This window comes from Alosa alosa, chromosome 15 (genome assembly GCF_017589495.1).
Source record: "Alosa alosa isolate M-15738 ecotype Scorff River chromosome 15, AALO_Geno_1.1, whole genome shotgun sequence".
Lineage (NCBI taxonomy): Eukaryota > Metazoa > Chordata > Actinopteri > Clupeiformes > Clupeidae > Alosa > Alosa alosa.
Window position 1 is genome coordinate 5,480,032 of NC_063203.1, and position 19,007 is coordinate 5,499,038.

Genomic DNA, 19,007 nt, shown 5'->3' on the forward strand with positions numbered 1-19,007 from the left:
AATGTATTTTCACCTTTTAACTTAATCATCTTGGGCTATAAAAGAAGCCTCTTGTAATCGATAGGGACAGATTGGTCACATGACTTCATATGACCAATAGGCCTAACCTACTCTTATCGTTGTAGCCTAGCTAGGGCTCCAACTGCCCTCTGTGGCACTTGATAACTAGTCTGGAAAAGAACGTCAACTGTTGTGCATGCTTCCGTTTTGCACATAGGCCTACCTTTAGTATGTCGTCTCATAATGTGGACCGAGTCAGCCTAGTATTTTGTATTTTCTTTGCCCAAGCGTATGCGTTGCTGCCACCTCCATGTGACAGGTAAGGTCTACAGAAGTAGCCTACAGCTGACTTGCGGGACTTCTCCTAAAGTTAAAGAAAGCAATAAATTAATGTAGCTTGCACTTAAACATGCTTTGTAAGTAAGACGTGGAAGCTGTAAGTACTGTAATTGTATCTTAAGTCTGGTGGTGAAAAGAATATTAGGCTAAGTGATTACATGTGATAAATAAATCCTTACAGTACTTTTGTAAGTTTTTAATTACTTAAGATCTCTATGCACAAATCAGCCTAATTGCCAGTCCATCTAAAACTGTTGAAATATCCGTTCACAATAGAAAGAATGACTAACGGGCTCTGCCACCACCGAGAAAAAGTTTCACTTTCTATTTCTGCCGACTGAGCGGCTGTTTTTTAGCCCTTTAGAGCAGTGGTTCTCAAATGGGGCTACGCGAAGGCACTCCAGGGGTTACGTGAGATTTTAACCCTTAGAAGCCGATTGACGCAACGTGCGTCAAAAAACACACCCTTTCTTCTCTGTTACATTGCTCCGCTGTTTATAGCAGCGAGATGAAGCCTTTATTGCGTGACAGAGCATAAGCGGGGCTTTCCAACGAGACCACGCACTTGTCTGTACGTTAAAGTATGAAGATTAAAACAAATCATGAAATTAAATCAAAATTGCTTCTCTGCGTTCACCTGCGCACCCATTACTCTCGTTTATTACTCGTGAACCCGTGAACGCATAGATAGAACGCAAGCATATCAGATGAAAGAGGAGACACAGAGCTATCATTTGACACCAAGTACATCCTTCTGGGTTATAAAACAGACGAAGTGACAGCAAAATAATAACTTCATATAGCTCGATTTACCTCACGTATTTGTCTGTTTTTGTGGCAAAGCATGTTAATCCAACGTGTTTCTTTATGGCAAAGAATGTTCATAATCCGGTTTTGAGATCCTAGCAAATTCCTCCATGGCATCCAATTCAAGGCTCACATTGAATCCCAATTTGTTCGACAAAGAAACACCTTTTTTGCCTTTACTTTGTTCATGGCAATGCAGTAAAAAGTTGTAGAGAACCATGAGTGCAGAACGCTAACACGTAAACTCGGGTCAAGTCAGGTCCGATCAGATCAGTTCGTGTTACAGATACAGTATGGAGCGCAGAAAGGTAATTTTTAATTACTAAATTAAAAAAAATGGCATTTATTTCTGTAAGGAGCACACCACATGTACCTCTGTAAATTGCTTAGCCCCATAGAATCCTTCCACCATGGCAATGATATTGCCAGATTCAGGACAGTCTGCCCTACACACATGAAATGCATGTAGAGCTATGAGCTTGCTGTGGTGAGATACATGTCAAAATATAAGAATTTGTATAATACACTTTTTATATTTTATTCTTTAAAAATCAAAATAAAATCAATGCTAGTACTAATCCATACAATTATGGCAGATCTAGACTCTGCTGAAAAAAAAAAAACAATATATAATATGGGTGTGTGGCACTTACAATGACCAGAATAAATCCTTATGAATAAATGTAGTGAAAATGCCCTAAAAACAGCTTAGAATCCATGCAAAAATACTTAAAAAAACAATTATTTAATAAATATTTCAGGAAAATATAAGGTGTATGTGTTTATTAGTTCCAAAGTTTCTCAACTAAAAATGCTTTGCGCTGGTTACTTGGGGGTACTTGGCTGAAAAAATATTTCACAGGGGGTACATCACTGAAAAAAGGTTGAGAACCACTGCTTTAGAGAACCGAGCCAATTTGGGGATATTTGGACGATTGCTGATTCTCTCTCTCTAGGCCTACGCGAGTGCAGACATCATCGACTGTGCGCTAATTATTCCGTGGTCAGGAGTATAAGTATATATACTCTTTTGATCCCGTGAGAGAAATTTGGTCTCTGCATTTATCCCAATCCGTGAATTAGTGAAACACACTCAGCACACAGTGAACGCACAGTGAGGTGAAGCACACACTAATCCCGGCGCAGTGAGCTGCCTGCAACAACAGCGGCGCTCGGGGAGCAGTGAGGGGTTAGGTGCCTTGATCAAGGGCACTTCAGCCATGCCTACTGGTCGGGTTTCGAACCGGCAACCCTCCGGTTACAAGTCCGAAGTGCAGTAGGCCACGGCTGCCCAGACTTGGAGGTTGATAGTGGTTCAAAGGTTCTGTGTCGTTTTATTGTCTGGATAGACGTTGCCGTTTATTGCTGTTTGTTGGACATTCTCCCCCAGAAAGTCCCGTTTTTATTGGTAATGAATAAAACTTTGTTCCGTCAAGGAATGGTCATTAGATTATCAGATGTGTTATTGCTAAATAAATCAGAAAAAAGGAGTGTCCTCTGTCTAATTTTATCTTCATCTTCTATAGTTTGTGATAACACCATTGACCTAGGCCTACTTAGCATAAGACTTTTGTTGTGTTGACAATTATTTTCTCCCAAAAATATTGACTTCTGACTACCATGAGGCTCCATGACTTCATTTGAACACAAAACAAATTTTTATAATTTTCATAACAATTTGAGTGTTTTATTTAGCTTTAGAACACCCATGTGTTTTCCCGGTCAAAAATCACTGGCCACTTTTAAAAAGTAATTAGTTAGTTACTAGTTGCTACTACCAAAAAGTAACTAAATTACTTAGTTACAAATTGTAAAAGTAGGCTAACTAGTTACTTCAGAAAGTAACTATTTCTTACTTTCAAGTAAATTTTTAAATGATCAAATGTGACTCCACCCCTCTTGAATGGAACTTAAAATGCATGTTCAATTATTCATGATAATGAGACACTTAATACAATACAGAAACACTGTAGGCCTACACAAATCAAAACTATTTTAATGTTGCTGTGGGACAAAGTGAAACTAGCCTCCAATGAAATGCTATGTATGTAGATATTATGTTTATAGTGGATTGATACAAATAACACAATAGATGTTTTGTAACTTTTGATATGTATTGCCCCTCAAGTAGGCTATATGGGCGTCTATAGGCCTAGTTCAAAAACCTCTTTCTACACGGTAAGGCTACCCCTCCTCTGACTCTCTCCCTCTGACCGGTATTTTGGCAACTGTCCTTAATGAGACCGACTCAACCGTAGATAATGGCAGCATATCCTCCTTTTTTTGACCGGGAACCTAAAACTAGTGAACATGAGACAAACACAACAGGAGGGTTAAATAGATTTTATGACATGAAATGAAACCCCCACAAAAAGTGCCCCTTTCAGAGGAAGTGACTTAGGCCCTACGTCACTTCTATTGATTAAGTCATTGAATTGAATTGTAATAATTTTCTTTAAAATTATTTTAGGAGGAAGAGTTGGTTCCTGTCACACTAAAATATTTGTCAAAACATGTTGTTTTTTTTTATGTTTACAGGCCTGAGAAATGGCAGTCACAGACAAAAGGTCAAAGTCTGATAAATTGTGATTATTTTAACATCAATAGAGAGCCCACTATATTAGCCTAAAGACATGACAAGATATAGGCTACACAATCTTTTCTTTTCATTTATATCCCTTTAATTCAAGTTCACAGCACAAAGCTGCCATGCATTAGAAGAGCATAGTTTATGCTTTATTAAGAATAAAAAAGGATTCGGTGGCACCACTCTAGATGTTTCATTAAAGGTGCTCTAAGCGATGTTGGGTAACGTCACTTCTGTTGACATTCAAACAAAACAGAGCTAGCTCGCTTCTCTCCCTCCCCCTTCCCTCCTGTGCAATTGAAACTCTCCTAAATGCGCATTTAGTCGGTGGTGGGCTGGAACAGTTTTGTTTTTATGGTCCAGGCTGGACCAGGTTGTTTTTGTTGCCGTTTTTGGAGCCTGGGCTGTCCACAGAGACTACATTTGTTTAGGTGAAGTGGTGGTGGTGAGGTGATGTTTGCTGTGACAAAACATTTTTTGGCTTAGAAACCATGTAATATCGCTCAGAGCTTCTTTACATTTCTTGTGCTATTTCACAAGGTAGAGAGATCTTACAGTTTCGCATACAAACTGCACATAACCATTATGTTCTACATATCCTTGTCTCTGACAAACTGTAAATAATGAATGTAGGCCTATGTCCATCTCACAAATGTAGAGTCCACTTATGTCCACATTACTGTAGAGTAGTGTAGAGTCCACCCATGTCCACATTACTGCAGCCGGAGTAATCTTCAACCAGTAACAGGAAATAACGTTCTACTATTTGCGCAGAATTTTTTTCCTCTGCTGTTCAACCTGTACACGTCTGACTTCTGCTACAACACTGAGTCATGCCACATGCAGAAGTTTTCTGACGATACTGCAATTGTGGGGTGTATCAGGGACAAGCAAGAGGAGGAGTAGAGAAGTCTGGTGGAGGACTTTGTGCAATGGTGCAAACTCAACCACTGCGAGAGCAGGTCAACTCAACACTGCGAGAGCAGGTCTAAGCCCGCTCTGCTACCAGTCTCCATTGATGGGGTTAATGTGGAGGTGGTAAACACCTACAAGTATCTGGGTTTACACCTGGACAATAAACTGGACTGGTCAACCAATACTGAAGCACTCTACAAGAAAGGGCGGAGCAGGCTGTACTTCCTGAGGAGGCTGCGGTCCTTCAATGTCTGCAGTAAGCTCCTCAGGATGTTTTACCTGTCTGTTGTTGCCAGCGTCCTCTTCTATGCAGTGGTATGCTGGGGAGGAAGCACAAAGAAGAAGGATGCTGGGCGACTAGACAGGCTGGTAAGGAAAGCTGGCTCTGTTGTGGGAGCTGAAATTGAGTGCATCACTTCAATATCATATAAAAGGACCCTGAACAAACTGAATGACCCTGACGAATGAAACAAATGAACAGGCATGATAAGGGATCAGATTCCAAAAATAATTCCGTGGAAATGCATGGATTCCGGTTCCTTCCAGTAGCAGCAACTGGAATCCATGCATTTGCACTGAATTATTTTTGGAATCTGGTCCCTTATCATACCTGTTCATTCGTACTCGTCGCTCGTGACTAAATTCAAGATGGAGGCAAACGGTAAACTTCATGAAGGTACTGTCTGTATAAATCGTCTTGCAAATAAACTACCACTGCTTTTTTAAAGTTCTCAATGTCTCGTTTTAAATGGCAAGGCCCTCGGAAGTCTACCAATGAAGTATGGAGCTACTTTGTGCCTTGTAAATAGTGTAAAACTGATTTATTTGCATGGCTAGGCCGATGCCCGAGGCACCCCCATCGAAAAACTGTTGGTAGCATCGGCTAACTAGTGCCAGATTTCTGAGTGCAGGGGACAAGCCAAGATAAGCTATGAGACATACGTTCACACTCGGTATCATGTTTCAACACACTTTAGGTCAATATCACACCAGAATTCTCCTTTAATTTTAACACGCGTTACTGAAATTTGTACAGAGTAAAATATTACCCAATTGTGGAATGCCTTACATTACTGCGTTACAGCAAAAAGCAATACATTACAGTAACTAGTGTCTGACAGTGGTGGAGTCACGCAGACCGCGCAGGAGCAACAGCTCACTGGCTGGGGACGCACTTCGACAGTGTGTAGTCAAGGGTGCATTACTAGAGGCATCCAGACTGTTCCGAGCGTGCGGAAACGGTTGTGAATACAGGTCTAGAGGTAAGAGCCTCAACCAGAATGTTGAGCAGAGGCATCTTTTCCCCATCAGAGAGGTCTGGGCTAATGGAGAGCCCCTTCACCGCATGGAACACAAAGTCCAGCGTCTTGCGTAGCTTGGTGAGGGTTTGGCTGACACCCAGGCTTCCGACTGGCAAAGTAGCTCGCCATAGTACACCTGTAAGAGGGCGACTGCGTTGAGGGCTCAGCAGACCTGCCTTACACAGACACATCTTGTCTGCCAAAGAGGTGGTTGTCCTGCAGGTCTTCATCCGCAGGGCAGGCTTGCCCATGATTGACAGAGCTTGTGGGGCAAGGTAGGAAGCTACTGCCTCCTTCATGCGCGGCATGGTGGTGATCCTGATTGCTTTGGCCCCAGTGATGCCGAGGTTCCAATCCAGCGCATGGGGAGGAAGGAGGAGGAAGCTCCGAGCTACAAGCAGCGATCCCAGCTACAGGGCCAGAGCGCCTCTGTGGGGACTGCTGCGAGTCCGAGGGGGGGAATGCTCAGATGAGAACGTAGTACAGTGTTCAAGGTTCCGTTACAGCGCAGTGTTTGCAGTGATCAGGTGAGCAGAGAGGCAGGCTACACTCAGGTCATGCTCATCCACATCCTTGCTTTTCATTAGTCTTGAAAAAGACTTGTGGTGGGTCTTGATAGCCACTGATGGGTTGGAAACCAGTGAGGCCCAGAAAGGGGATTGTCGGATCCAACTGTGGTGGGCTGTAGCTCGTTCAGCGTGTTGAAGACTTCTTTAGCGCTGGTTCGAAGATCTTTGAATCACTGAAGAAGGAAGAAAGGAATCTTTGTCATGATGTGCATCCTTAAAACAAAGTCCTTTTAGGCAAGTCCCTCCACTCGGTGGCCATATAGCAACGCTTTTTGGGCACTCATCGGGCATCCTATTCAGCAGAAATGCGCGTGCACAAGGCTTCACGACACCAATCTTGCTCCAGCGGCGAGTTCACAACACATGATTGGCAAGATGTCTTCACAACACACCATATGATTGGCTCAATGTATGAATTCACATCACACCACATGATTGGCTCAATGTATTTACATGTCAACGTTTTGCCGAGGAAGGGGTGGGATATGTGTAGACAACGGCCATATTGGCGTTACAAACTAACCCCATGCATTTCTATGAATGATTTTTTGAGTGCTGTGTCTCCTCATTAGAAAGTCTCTGCTTAAAATCATTAAAAAGGGTTGTTAAAGATTGGTTCAGAACTCGACTGAAAGAGAACAATTAACTGAGGTCTGAATAGTATGCTCATTGCATTTTGTTTAATGAGAAGGCAAAGTTAAAGGAGAATTTTCACATCAGGTTTTGTAGGTGACCGAGTACTGTCGGTAATACCGATTGTTTTTTTGTTTTTTTCCATACCGACAGTACTCTGTGACCTCAAGAAACGGAGATCTATGAAAAATCACCAGATTTTTCCATTAGCAGCTCTTGGCTGTCTATATCCACCTTACTGCTTTATCTCTCTATCTGTGTCTGGCAGTGAAATTTACTGCACTGGAGAACTGTTGAGACGAGTGCAGACTGCTAAACTCTTTAATGATGATAAGCACTTTGTGGACATGAAGTTGCTGGCATCCCCAGGTATGTTATTTTCCTTTTAGATTTGAGCCAAACTCCTGTATTCCTCCAGTGAATTTTCCTGTGGCTAATGATGAACTCCTTTACCCAGATGTAGTGCTTGAAGCTTTTCATAACTTGACATTTGGAGTTCAGAATCAGACAATCACATCTTCCATCCTGAAAGACTTCCTGACAAGGTTCTTTGATGCCCCAGGGAAGGAATTTGAGACTTGGACCCCAGCAGACTGGCATGAACAGTAAGATCATGATATCTTGTCTTTGTTATTGCGCAGACACACTATTGCACAGTATTCAGCCAAATCTAGAGAGACATGTATAAGGACTGTGTATAATACATTAAAGTGTGAAACTTGATATTAACAAGAAAACAGTGGAGTCTTCATAGCATGTATTTTGTCCTGCAGACCTCAGTTCCTCTCGAAGATTAAAGACCCAAAGTTGTATAACTGGGCGGTAGACCTTCATCGCCTGTGGAAGTCCCTCGGCCGAAAGGTAGAACCTTGTTCAATTCCTTGGCCATTATTATGTTATGATATCATTAATCTTTTACAACATTAATCTTGCACAATATTAAGGTGCAGTGATGTACCCCCACAGAAATTTTCCTAAGATACTTTCATTCAAAATGGTGGTATCTAACCCATTTCACCCAATCTGGATTGTTAACAGAACAATAGTGAATAAGTAAGCCTTTATATTATCTATATCGCTTTTCCGATACACAGAGTGCAACCCAAAGTGCTCACACACAGACCAGACACAGGTCAAAACAAAAACAAATGAACAAATAATTAAAAATATATATATATATAATAACATAATAAATATAGTTAAATAATAAAAATGAAATATTTAGCTGAATTAATTTAGTTAACTAAAAGCTAGAGAAAAAAGGTGAGTCTTTAAATTTAATTTAAAATGATCTATGGTGGGACAGGATCTGCAGTGGGAGACTATTCCAAAGCTTGGAGGCAGCAACAGAAAAGTCTCTTTTAGATTTGTGGCATGAATTGGGTAGAGAGAGGAACATTGTGAAAAGTGACCTGATGCAGAGTAGTTGAGAGCAGATCGCAAATGTACTACGGAGGTGCTAAACAATTTAGGGCTTTAAAAACAAATTGTACAGTTTGACTTATGTTGATTTTTCTTTGTACCAGTTAAAATCTTAGCTGCTGCCCAATTGTGAGCGTGAGAGGGTTAAATTGGGTCAGTCCTAGATACAGTGTGTTGCAGTAATCCAGCTAGGAAGTAATAAAAGCAGGGATCACTGTCTTTAGGGGTTGAGAATGACTTGACAATATTTCTGAGATGATAAAAGCTGCCTCTCACCACACTACTCACTTGTTTGTTAAAATTCAAAGAGCTGTCTATAAAAACACCAAGGCCTTGAGTTTGGCAGCGATATATCACCGGTGAATATGGTAGAGCATGCGCAGTAGCCTATTGCGCAAGAGAATTGCCAGTGGGAAGGTGTGATCAAACGCAATAAGTGGGTTGAGCCAGGTTGGATTCAATTAATGGTTTGGTTAAGCTGACCAATAGCAGTGTTGAGCAATACCTTTAAATGGAATGCATCAGACGAGATTGCAGTAGCCTTTGAAATCTCAATATTGCACATCTGAATAGTTTTTCAAAGAATAATATGTAGGCCTAGCATTTTCTTCAGCTCTTCCAAACGCTTTTCAGACCTGTTTTAAATACCGTATAACATTTAAGTTTAATTTTGTTGCTAGTTACGCCCCTGAGGGAAGTTGTAAGTCAACGAACCTTTTCAAGACTAGGGGCTGTATTTTGCACACTGGCGCATGGCGTAAAACTCATTCCCCCCCGCGCAAAGCTTATTTTGCACGTGTATTTTTTAAACAATGCGCCCAGGGGTGTGGCTATTGTACACCTGGTCAGAAGTCTATGGCGACTTGTTTATATGTTATTTTAAGAGCGCATTGTCAACAGTCATATTGATGGGTGCACCTATCATCCATGAACGCACACCAGCGCACGTCCAAGCAAAACATTACAAATTGCATGATTACAATAAAACATAAACATAATAAAAAACATAATTAGAATAAAGATATTACGAAATACTGTACATCTCATGATGAGTAGTTATTCACCATCATTTGCAAATTGTTAATGACGGTTAAAAGTGATTAGGGGAGAGACGAGAGACATGTATGGAGCACAGCTGAAGACGCACTGTCACGAGATTTAAGCAACTCCTCGGCAGGATAAATGCCGTTTTATTCAGTCATTTGAGCAATATTAGGGTAAGTGTTGCTTTTTCCAGCCTATGTTTTCGTTGGTAATCCATTGTCAGTCAATAGTGAAAGTAACTGCATATAACTGTCTTGTCGTTGACTGACACCATGGTGAAGTTAGTTTCACTTTGCCAATGAGTTCAAATAATAGAAGATTGCAAATGCAGTATGGTTTAGTGGAATGGCTATTCCATACGGTCTCGCAAGCAGCCTCCTTTAAATGCGCCGTTGAATGTCAAAATACCGATGCATTTATTTAACATCGCGCTTTGCGCCGTTAAAGGGAATGACAGATGTCATTCTCATTGGTTTAAATTATGTTACACCCCAAACACACCCATGGCTGATTAAAAAAACCTAGGAACACCTTGTTGTGCCATGCGCTCGACGAAAACCCTCCCAATGTGGACTGGACATCCTACTAAATTTGAATAAGCTTTTGACGAGTGACGATGCGCTTTTGACTGTCATGATAGGGTTAGTTACTCTCCATTACAATTGAGAAGGTCTGCGTGCTTAACTAAACCAGTATAAACGGAACAGAGTGGACTAAGATCAAATAGTTTGATGACAGATTACACATCTATACCTGATTTTAAGTTGGGTTGCCATAGCCTACTTCAAGGTTGTTCCGTTTTTTGGCAAGCGATGGCTCCATACAGTACATATTTGGAATTTGCAGAGGGTGGAAATATGTAAGTCATTGCCAGCCAGCATTGAATGTCCTCCACACAGCTGACCAAATTATTAATAGAGTAGTACAACATCATTGTAATACAACTTCTAACCTTATGTGAAGTACAAATGATGTATTTCTTTAAATAGTCCTTATGTCCTTATACAACCCCAAAACAGAAAAAGTTGGAACGTTGTGTAAAATGTGAACAAAAACAGAATGTAATAATCTGCAAATCTCTTAACTCATATTTAGTTGCAAAAAGGACACAGACAACATATCAAATGTTGAAAATTACAAATTTGACTATTTCATGGAAAATATATGTTCATTTTGAATTTGATACCAGCAACATGTTTCAAAAAAAGTTGGGACAGGGGTAACAAAATGCTGGAAAGGTTGTGTAAAACAAAAGGAAGAATGTTTCACAACTAATTAGGGTAACTTGCAACACGATTGAGTATGAAAAAGAGCATCCCAGAGAGGCAGGGTCTCTTAGAAGTAAAGTTGTAGGGGTATTCATCACTCTGTGTAAACCTGTGTGTACAAATGAAGAAACAATGTCATTTTAATGCTTTTTAACATGAAATTGTGACATATTTAAGGAGTTCATCATCTACAGGACATAATATTATTAAAACATTCAGAGAATCCAGAGACATCTTTGCAAACAAGGTAAATAGCTGAAAAACAAATTGGATGGCCGTGGTCTTTTGGACCTCAGATGGCACTGCATCAACACCAGACCTTTTTCCAGATCTGTCATTGTATGGGCTCAGGAAAACCTCTGATAACCATTGTCTATGTGCCCAGTTTGATACTCAATTCAAAAACTGCAGCCAAAATTGTAACAGCTAAAATTGTATTGAGACATGATACAGAAAATACCACCCTCTTATCTGGGCCTGAGCTTGTTTAAAATGGACTGAGGTAACGTGAAAAGAGGTCCTGTGGTTAGACCAATCAAAGTTTGCCATTCTTTTTGGAAATCATCTAATCTGGGCTAAAGTGGAGAGGGCCTAGCCAAGTATCCAACCTATCCAACTTGTCAGAAACCCAACATCTATGACTATGTGGAGGAGCACAATCAATTCAAAGATACAGGCCAATTAAATATCAGGGTGTGGCCCGTATCGACCCTATTGGCAATATCCTGTGCCATGAAAACAACAGCATCTTTTAGCAATGATATATATGGATGGATGGCCCTTCAAAGCAATTTATTGCATGTGAATGCATAATTTGGAATATCAACTATCAACAACTAATCTTTCGACTAATTTTTCGTTTAGTCGACTAATCTAAACGACTATTTTTTTTTTTTTAAATCAAGTGTTTGTTATTTCGTTGTGTCCATTTTATTTTGAACTCAACTGAAGGGGAAACATAAAATATAGATAACTCTACTTTTGTTAGAAGCTTATTAAGTGAACTGTTCAAAAACATTATGTGTAAAAAAAAAGAAATCACCCATTTAAAATGCTACCATCAGATCTAATTTCAGACCTTTGATATACTTTATTTGTATGTCAGTGTTGCAATGGACATAGACAATGTTCAATGCTTGTCAAACTACTTTGACCTGAGGGCCGATCATGGCACCTACATGAACCCACCCCCCATCAAATTATCATTATATCACATCACAATTATTTTGTGAAGTTAAGTTTGTGAAAACGGAGGACTGCTTTACCAATGTAAAATATAATTACAATAGTTTCATTGCTTTTGCATGGTTACATGATAAATACTTCTCAAAACAACAGCAATTATATGGGTGCCATTGTTTTGGGACGTTTCCCTCATGCAAGCATCATACACTGGTAGGCAAATGGAAAGAATATTGACATGATATTTAATTATGCCACAATAGCTTTTGGCCATGTTATTCAAATTTGACTATACAATACAATGCTAGATAGTGTATTAGTCTGTGCTCTGTTTTTATGGAAGTTGCATAAATCCACATTGTTCTATTAAATGTTGTTTCATAATTAGCCTTCCAATAGGTGAATCGGAGCTTTGCTATCAACGCTATCGAAAGTGGTTTCAGTTTCGCCAAGACACGCATGCATTGAATGAACGCTCATACCACCATTTAATTGTATGCCTCTATGTTTGATGACACTGATTGCAGAAACGTTTGTTTTCTTTTTTTCTGTCGGTCCGCGGTTCCTTGATCAATTGCGCAGCAAATTATCAGATCGAAGCCCCGGAATAATTTCACTCCACCAGCAGTGTCCACGCCGCTGCCAGAGCTCGTCCAGCGGCCCAAAGTTTGAGAAACGATGGTCTAGCCAACTTTGAAAGGCGACAGGAGTTGAGGACTTAAACAAGTAGGCTACAGGCACTTTGTGCGTCTTACCACATAGGATACCTCACTTTATCTGTTGGCTTGAACGCAAAAGAATATCCTATGCATCGTGACTTATTGAACATGGGAAATAACGCGCACCTTGATTGTTGGCATCACGGGCAGCGCATATTCATTTTAACGTTTTTTTTGTATGAATGAATAAATGACACGCCGTTGCGTTGTCAACGTGAACCACTCTCTTCACTTCATTTATTGCAATTTCCACAATACTAGGCCTATATTAGTCAGAGTGTGGACTAGCGTACTAGCTTAAGGTCCCCCGCTTAACTGCCTAATAATGAATCGCGCTGAAAGCAGGCAGGCACGCAGCTTTGCTACATGCGTTTCCACTTGCAACCTTAGCAGGGTTTAAAACATGACTGCCAAAGTCTAAGTAGCCTGTTTAACATCCAAAGACAGTCGTCCTTTTCAAGAGTTAATAACATTACAGTGAGCCATTTGAGACGGGAGACCAAAAATAAATAGGTGGTCAATAGTAAAACGACTCTTCGACTAAAAAAAAATGCCGTCGACTAATTTTCATGGTCGATTAGTCGACTTAATCGACCTAATCACGGCAGCACTAACTTTGTTCATGGCAATGCAGTAAAAAGTTGTAGAAAGTCATGAGTGCAGACACCATAGGCACACACAGGCTAACACGTAAACTTGGGTCAAGTCAGGTCAGATCAGTTCGTGTCACAGATATGGAGCGCAGAAAGGTCATTTTTAAAGGCGCACACCACATATGTCTGGAAATTGCTCAGCCCCAGAGAATCTCTCCACCATGGCAATGATATTGCCAGATTCAGGACAGTCTGCCCTACACACACATGAAATGCATGTAGAGCTATGAGCTTGCTGTGGTGAGATATATGTCAAAATATAAGATTTTTTATAATACGCTTAATTCTTTAAAAATCTAAATAAAATCATTGCTAGTACTAATACATGAAATGGCTGATCTGGATAGCCTAGACTCTGCTGAAAAAAACAATATATAATATGTGTGTGTGGCACTTACAATGACCAGAATAAATCCTTATGAATAAAGGTAGTGAAAATGCCCTAAAAACAGCTTAAGGTTCTAAGGGTTAAAGATTCTATTAAACAGTGGAAGGAAAGGCCTAAAGCCTAAGTTTTTTTTTTTTAGTGTAGATTTTTAGTCGCTTATAATTGCTTGTCATTGCTTATAATACGAGAGGAGATCTATTTTGTGATCCTATTAGTTCCTGCCTATTTCAAATGTGATGCTGTTGCATCCATGTACCACTATCACATTTTTGATGAATTCTCCATGTATTTGAGTTAATGCTTAATGCAGCAGTTAATGCTGTTAATGCTTGAAAATGAAATTAACTTTAAAGTCAGTTTCATTCTGTGGTCTTCGATAGATTACCATGGATGTGAAGGACCATCCTGAATTGTACTCACAAATCTACACCCCTAACCCAGTCATTGTACCAGGAGGGCGTTTCAGAGAACTCTACTACTGGTGAGCAGTAGTCCATTGTGTTATAGGCTCGGAAATGAGCTTTCATATCCAGACAGGCATACTCAGACGTGAACTGCTGAGACATGCCATTTCTCCACTGACACCTTAACTCATCTTACCCCAGGGACTCCTACTGGATAATCAATGGCCTCTTATTGTCCGAGATGACTGATACTGCCCAAGGGATGATCAATAACTTTCTATACCTGGTTGACAGGTGAGCTCAGTCCTGCTGTTGTGTTTGTTGTCTGTGATTTAACTAGCAATCATGCTCAAAAGAGACATTTTTGAAAAGTACATGTCCATAGGAAATTCTTTATGTTAATACTATACAATTAATTGTGTGTTGTTGTGATTTGACATACTGTGATGATTTGATATTTTACCTCTAACCGTTTTGAAATGTTTTGCTATCGGGATGTTGGAGAATGTATTAAGAGACAAACCACACTGTGAAAATAAGTAAGGGTTACCATAACATAATGTTTATACCTGAGCAATCTAACCTTGGAGTCTGGAACTCTTTCATCTATTGCAATCAGGTTTTTCAGTCACCCCTTGTAATTCCATGAAAAGAGTCACAAATTGTTAATTATTTTCCACCAATTTCAAAGGTGCCCTACCCAGACCAATAACGTGAGCAACAAAACATTAGTGATGCTCTTGAAGTTTCAAAAAAATTATAGACTTTCTCAGCCCCAACTACTGGCAAATATTTTTTAACCTGACTTTATCCAGTGTTATGGTTTCTGAGCTCGAAATGTATGCACGTTATTGCATATTTCAGTAAATAATGGCTCGTTGACATATTATTTACACAGAAAGCATATACAATACAAAAAATATTGAGTCAATATAAATAATCAGCCGGGGAAGTTTTGTAAGGATATCTATTAGTTAAGTTTACCCTACTCACTTGTAATATACAGTCATGTTACAAAGTTTACACACCCATGCTAAAGTTGACTAAAAAGAGGAATAAAAACATTTTGGAAACTGATCTTAATGCCTTAATTAAAAAAAACGAGGATACCAATTTTCTTTGTGAATTAATAATGTATTGTAAATAAATAAATGTTATTTATTAAATAAAGGCCAGTTATTTCACGGATCCAGGATACTATGCATCCTGATAAAGTTCCCTTGGCCTTCGGAATTAAAATAGCCCCACATCATCACATACCCTTCACCATACCTAGAGATTGGCATGGTTTTATTTCAGTTAGTCTAATAGTTGGTTTGATTTGCATTGAGAGATGATCTTATGGAAAGTACCCCATGCCAATCTCTAGGTATGGTGAAGGGTATGTGATTATGTGGGGCTATTTTAATTACAGAATAGGTTCTTAATACATTCCACCCCAACATATCTCAATGCGCTAACATTGTGACCAGCTCGCTTAAAGTGGGCAGCTACGGGACTGCGCTCGTCCCAGGTTCTAATGTTGCTCCTATGTTTACTGATCCTCCTGTGCAATGTGCACATGGTTTTACCCACATGTGCCAGGCCGCAAGGACACAATCATATATACGACATGTGTGGTGCTACAGGTGATAGCACCACTAATGTGTATGGCTTTGCCAGTGTGTGGGTATGTTTGTGCGTGTATGAACACCAGAGGGGAGTATTTTACACAGCACATGGGGCATTTGTCTTCTTACCGGTGCTCTCTTTTTGTAGCCCGAAGGCAACAAAACTCCTCTCAGTAAAGTGTTAGTATCAGTTTTTATTTCCCTCCCCTCTTTATAGACTTAAACATCCAAGAAGCTAATACACTGCATATCATGTTCTAGTGTGGTCTAGATGGTCATTGCAAGAGTTGAGATATGCATGAAAGTGCACGAGTTCATCCACTGTATCAATGAATCGTTTATAAAATAAGATTTATTCATGAAAAGGGTTTACTGGGCTCAAGATAAATTTATTTAAAAAAAAAGGCCCATGCATAGGTAAGCGTAATGTGATGCCAAAATCCAAAATGCAGTCTATGCTAGGCTTGGATTCAGGCTGAGAAAATGTTTTAATGCACTTATACCACCCTAATGTGGGATATTTGTGTATATGCTTTGAACATCTAGCCTGACGTAGTCATACTCAATTCTAGTCAGAATATGAGTCTGATACTGTTCCATTGGGACATAATTATGGGGCGTGTTTCAACCGATACAGGGGGGGAATGCCTCTGCACTCAATTGGATAGACCTAACCAATCAGAGCAACAAAATAGCTTACTGTGAGGTGTAGGAAGAAAACACACGAACCAGCCTTCTCCTATATCCCCTCCGTTTTTAATTCTGTTGAACAGTGATATGCTACAAACATGTTAAACAGCTGGGAAAGGCTGTCGAACGAGGGAACATGTCGCAATGCAACAGCGCTGTTTTCCCTTGATGAAAGTGAAACCACGAGTTTTCCCACATCTCAACTTTTGACCTCAAGTCGGGACTAAGTTCGGAATGGCACCCAGGCTATTGAACATCCAGTGTGGCTAACAAAATGTTTGATTTAACTTACTTTTTTAATGTGTCAATGAAGTCTATAGAATCCCTCACATAGGATGGAAGCGTGACCACTGCAGACTTAATAAAGACAGTTTCTCGTAAAAAGTTCACCAGTTGTCTTTCGATCTCATGATTACAATCCACAATGTTTGTAACACAATAGTGCCGCTTTTATCAGCGGGATGTACCACAAACTTATTGTTTTTATCCAGATCAACCAAAGCTTCTCTTTCTTTTGACAAGTTATTATAGACTTTGTACTCTTTTTTTTCTTTTTTAATAAGCAATTTACATAATTTCCCACCAAACGGCAGTATCAAGGGGAGGCATTGCGATACTTAGGGGGAATGAAAGTAGATCTTTTTCTGAACTGGTTGTGGGTTGGGACAATGGGATCAGGGGCAGGCAATGAGCTGGAAGTCAATAACAATGTCAAAGTTATTAGTTTGGGCAGTAGGTGCAAAACTCAGTCCCTTACTCAATGCCAACATACAAGGGTCAGTTAGTGTCTTTTCAGAAACCGTGGTGCTGTCCTGTTGGTGCGGCTTCGAGACTGCATGTATCCTTTTGCACTGTCCCCTTCTACACCGCTTGAAAAAATTCTTCCCCATCGTGGCGGCTTTGGAGGCCTTCTTTGTGTGTGACGCTCCGCGCCACTCACGTCAGAACCAGATTCAAACAACAAGAAGGACCGTCATGGTCTGTTGTTGTGTCTCATTTGGGTGTTGGCGTGCAGGTTGTAATTGTTGTCCTCGGTCATGCTGGGGTTTGGCTGGAGGCTCCGATTTCCAGAAGTAGACCTTGTTTTGTTTGTAGTCGTGCAAATTAGGATTTCTTTAGGCCTCTGATTTCACTGGCGCAGTCGGCTTAATGGCGTTCCATCTCCTTGATTTCCGTAAACCTCTTCTTCTCAGTTACTGTTTTGAGCTTGGCTTCTGTCTGCTTTAGCTCTTTGTGTGTAGATTCCAGTTGTTGAGTGATTTAATTAGTGACGAGCGCCATCAGGTCGAATGAGCATTTGTTCAGTATCTCGCACCAGCGTTGGCAATAGGCTGTCTTGACCTAGAGCTACCGCTTTCTGCAGCCTGAGATGGGATGGGGATGATCTTTTTTCTCAGGTAGTCACTAAGCGTACATATGTTGTTTGATCTCACATTCTTATAAAGAATCAAGTGTCAGAACTTTACAGAATCAATGTTGGTTTGACTAAACCTATTTATTTTATGATTATCCATGTAATCTATCTATTATCCTTAATAGGACAGGACACTAATCTTGAAAGAAGTAATTGCTCAGACTCAGAGTTGTTACCAAGATAATACTACACTATACATAATAATTTGTTTTTTTATTTGTATTTTGGCTGTGCAAACCTTTGACATAGAAAAAGAAATTGTGAAGAAAACTGACATCAAAATATATCTGTATTACATTGTTAGTTATTGTGTTAGAGCGCAGTAGTAACAGTTTGTTTTTGTCATTGTTTAGCTAAGGTTTGGAGGATTTATTTTTTTCTGACTGTCCTTCCAAACCTTTGAACCCCTTGTGTAATAAAGTACTACTGACAAAAGGTCTTAATGAAGTTCCCTTCAGTTCAATAATAATGTTCTTATTGAATGCTATTATGTCGGAGTAACTTGTTAGCAATTAACTTAATCAGTATCCTCTTGTTTTTAATTGTTCTACAGGTATGGTTTTGTTCCAAATGGAGGCAGGATTTACTATGAGCGTCGTAGTCAGCCTCCTTTTCTCACTGTAATGGTACGGGATTACTTTAGAGCCACCAAAGACATCAATTTCCTGAAGTAAGACCATTCTATATACTACAGTGTTACCATCTCATGTGTAAAGAGAAGGGACACTCTCCATTGACTTTTCTTTTCTCAGGAAAGCTGTACCTGCTTTAGAGAGGGAATACAACTTTTGGATGCAGAATCGTTCCATTATAGTTGAAGTGGATGGAAATAAGCATATTCTTAATCACTACAATGTGCAAATTGGTCAGCCAAGGTAAGGGTCATGTATACACCTAGTGGAGATACTTAGCATACAAGGACTGTCATACATGTTTCTTTGTTTTGGAAAAACCATAAACATTTGGTCTCCTATATAGACCTGAGTCCTACACTGATGATTTGGACCTTGCTGAACACATGTCAGAAGGTATGCCCATTCCTTCATATGGATTGTATCTATT

The 19,007-nt window shown here is 39.9% G+C and overlaps 1 protein-coding gene across 7 annotated transcripts in view; it reads left to right on the forward strand.

Annotated features, from left to right (window-relative positions):
- Nucleotides 1–70: 70 nt before the first annotated feature.
- treh (trehalase (brush-border membrane glycoprotein)) overlaps nucleotides 71–19,007 on the forward strand; it is a 29,954-nt gene continuing 11,017 nt past the window's right edge. For 2 of the 7 annotated variants that reach the window (XR_007195850.1, XR_007195851.1), the window contains exons 1-9: nucleotides 71–319; nucleotides 7,420–7,520; nucleotides 7,609–7,756; nucleotides 7,925–8,012; nucleotides 14,208–14,308; nucleotides 14,433–14,525; nucleotides 18,499–18,615; nucleotides 18,698–18,820; nucleotides 18,924–18,973. Coding sequence is in view for 5 of the 7 variants with exons in the window: in XM_048264469.1 (XP_048120426.1) it covers nucleotides 231–319; nucleotides 7,420–7,520; nucleotides 7,609–7,756; nucleotides 7,925–8,012; nucleotides 14,208–14,308; nucleotides 14,433–14,525; nucleotides 18,499–18,615; nucleotides 18,698–18,820; nucleotides 18,924–18,973 (910 nt within the window). In the remaining 2 variants the exon portion in view is untranslated. The remainder of the gene's footprint in view (nucleotides 320–7,419; nucleotides 7,521–7,608; nucleotides 7,757–7,924; nucleotides 8,013–14,207; nucleotides 14,309–14,432; nucleotides 14,526–18,498; nucleotides 18,616–18,697; nucleotides 18,821–18,923; nucleotides 18,974–19,007) is intronic. The other 5 variants (XM_048264469.1, XM_048264468.1, XM_048264467.1 and 2 more) reach the window with 5 other exon arrangements.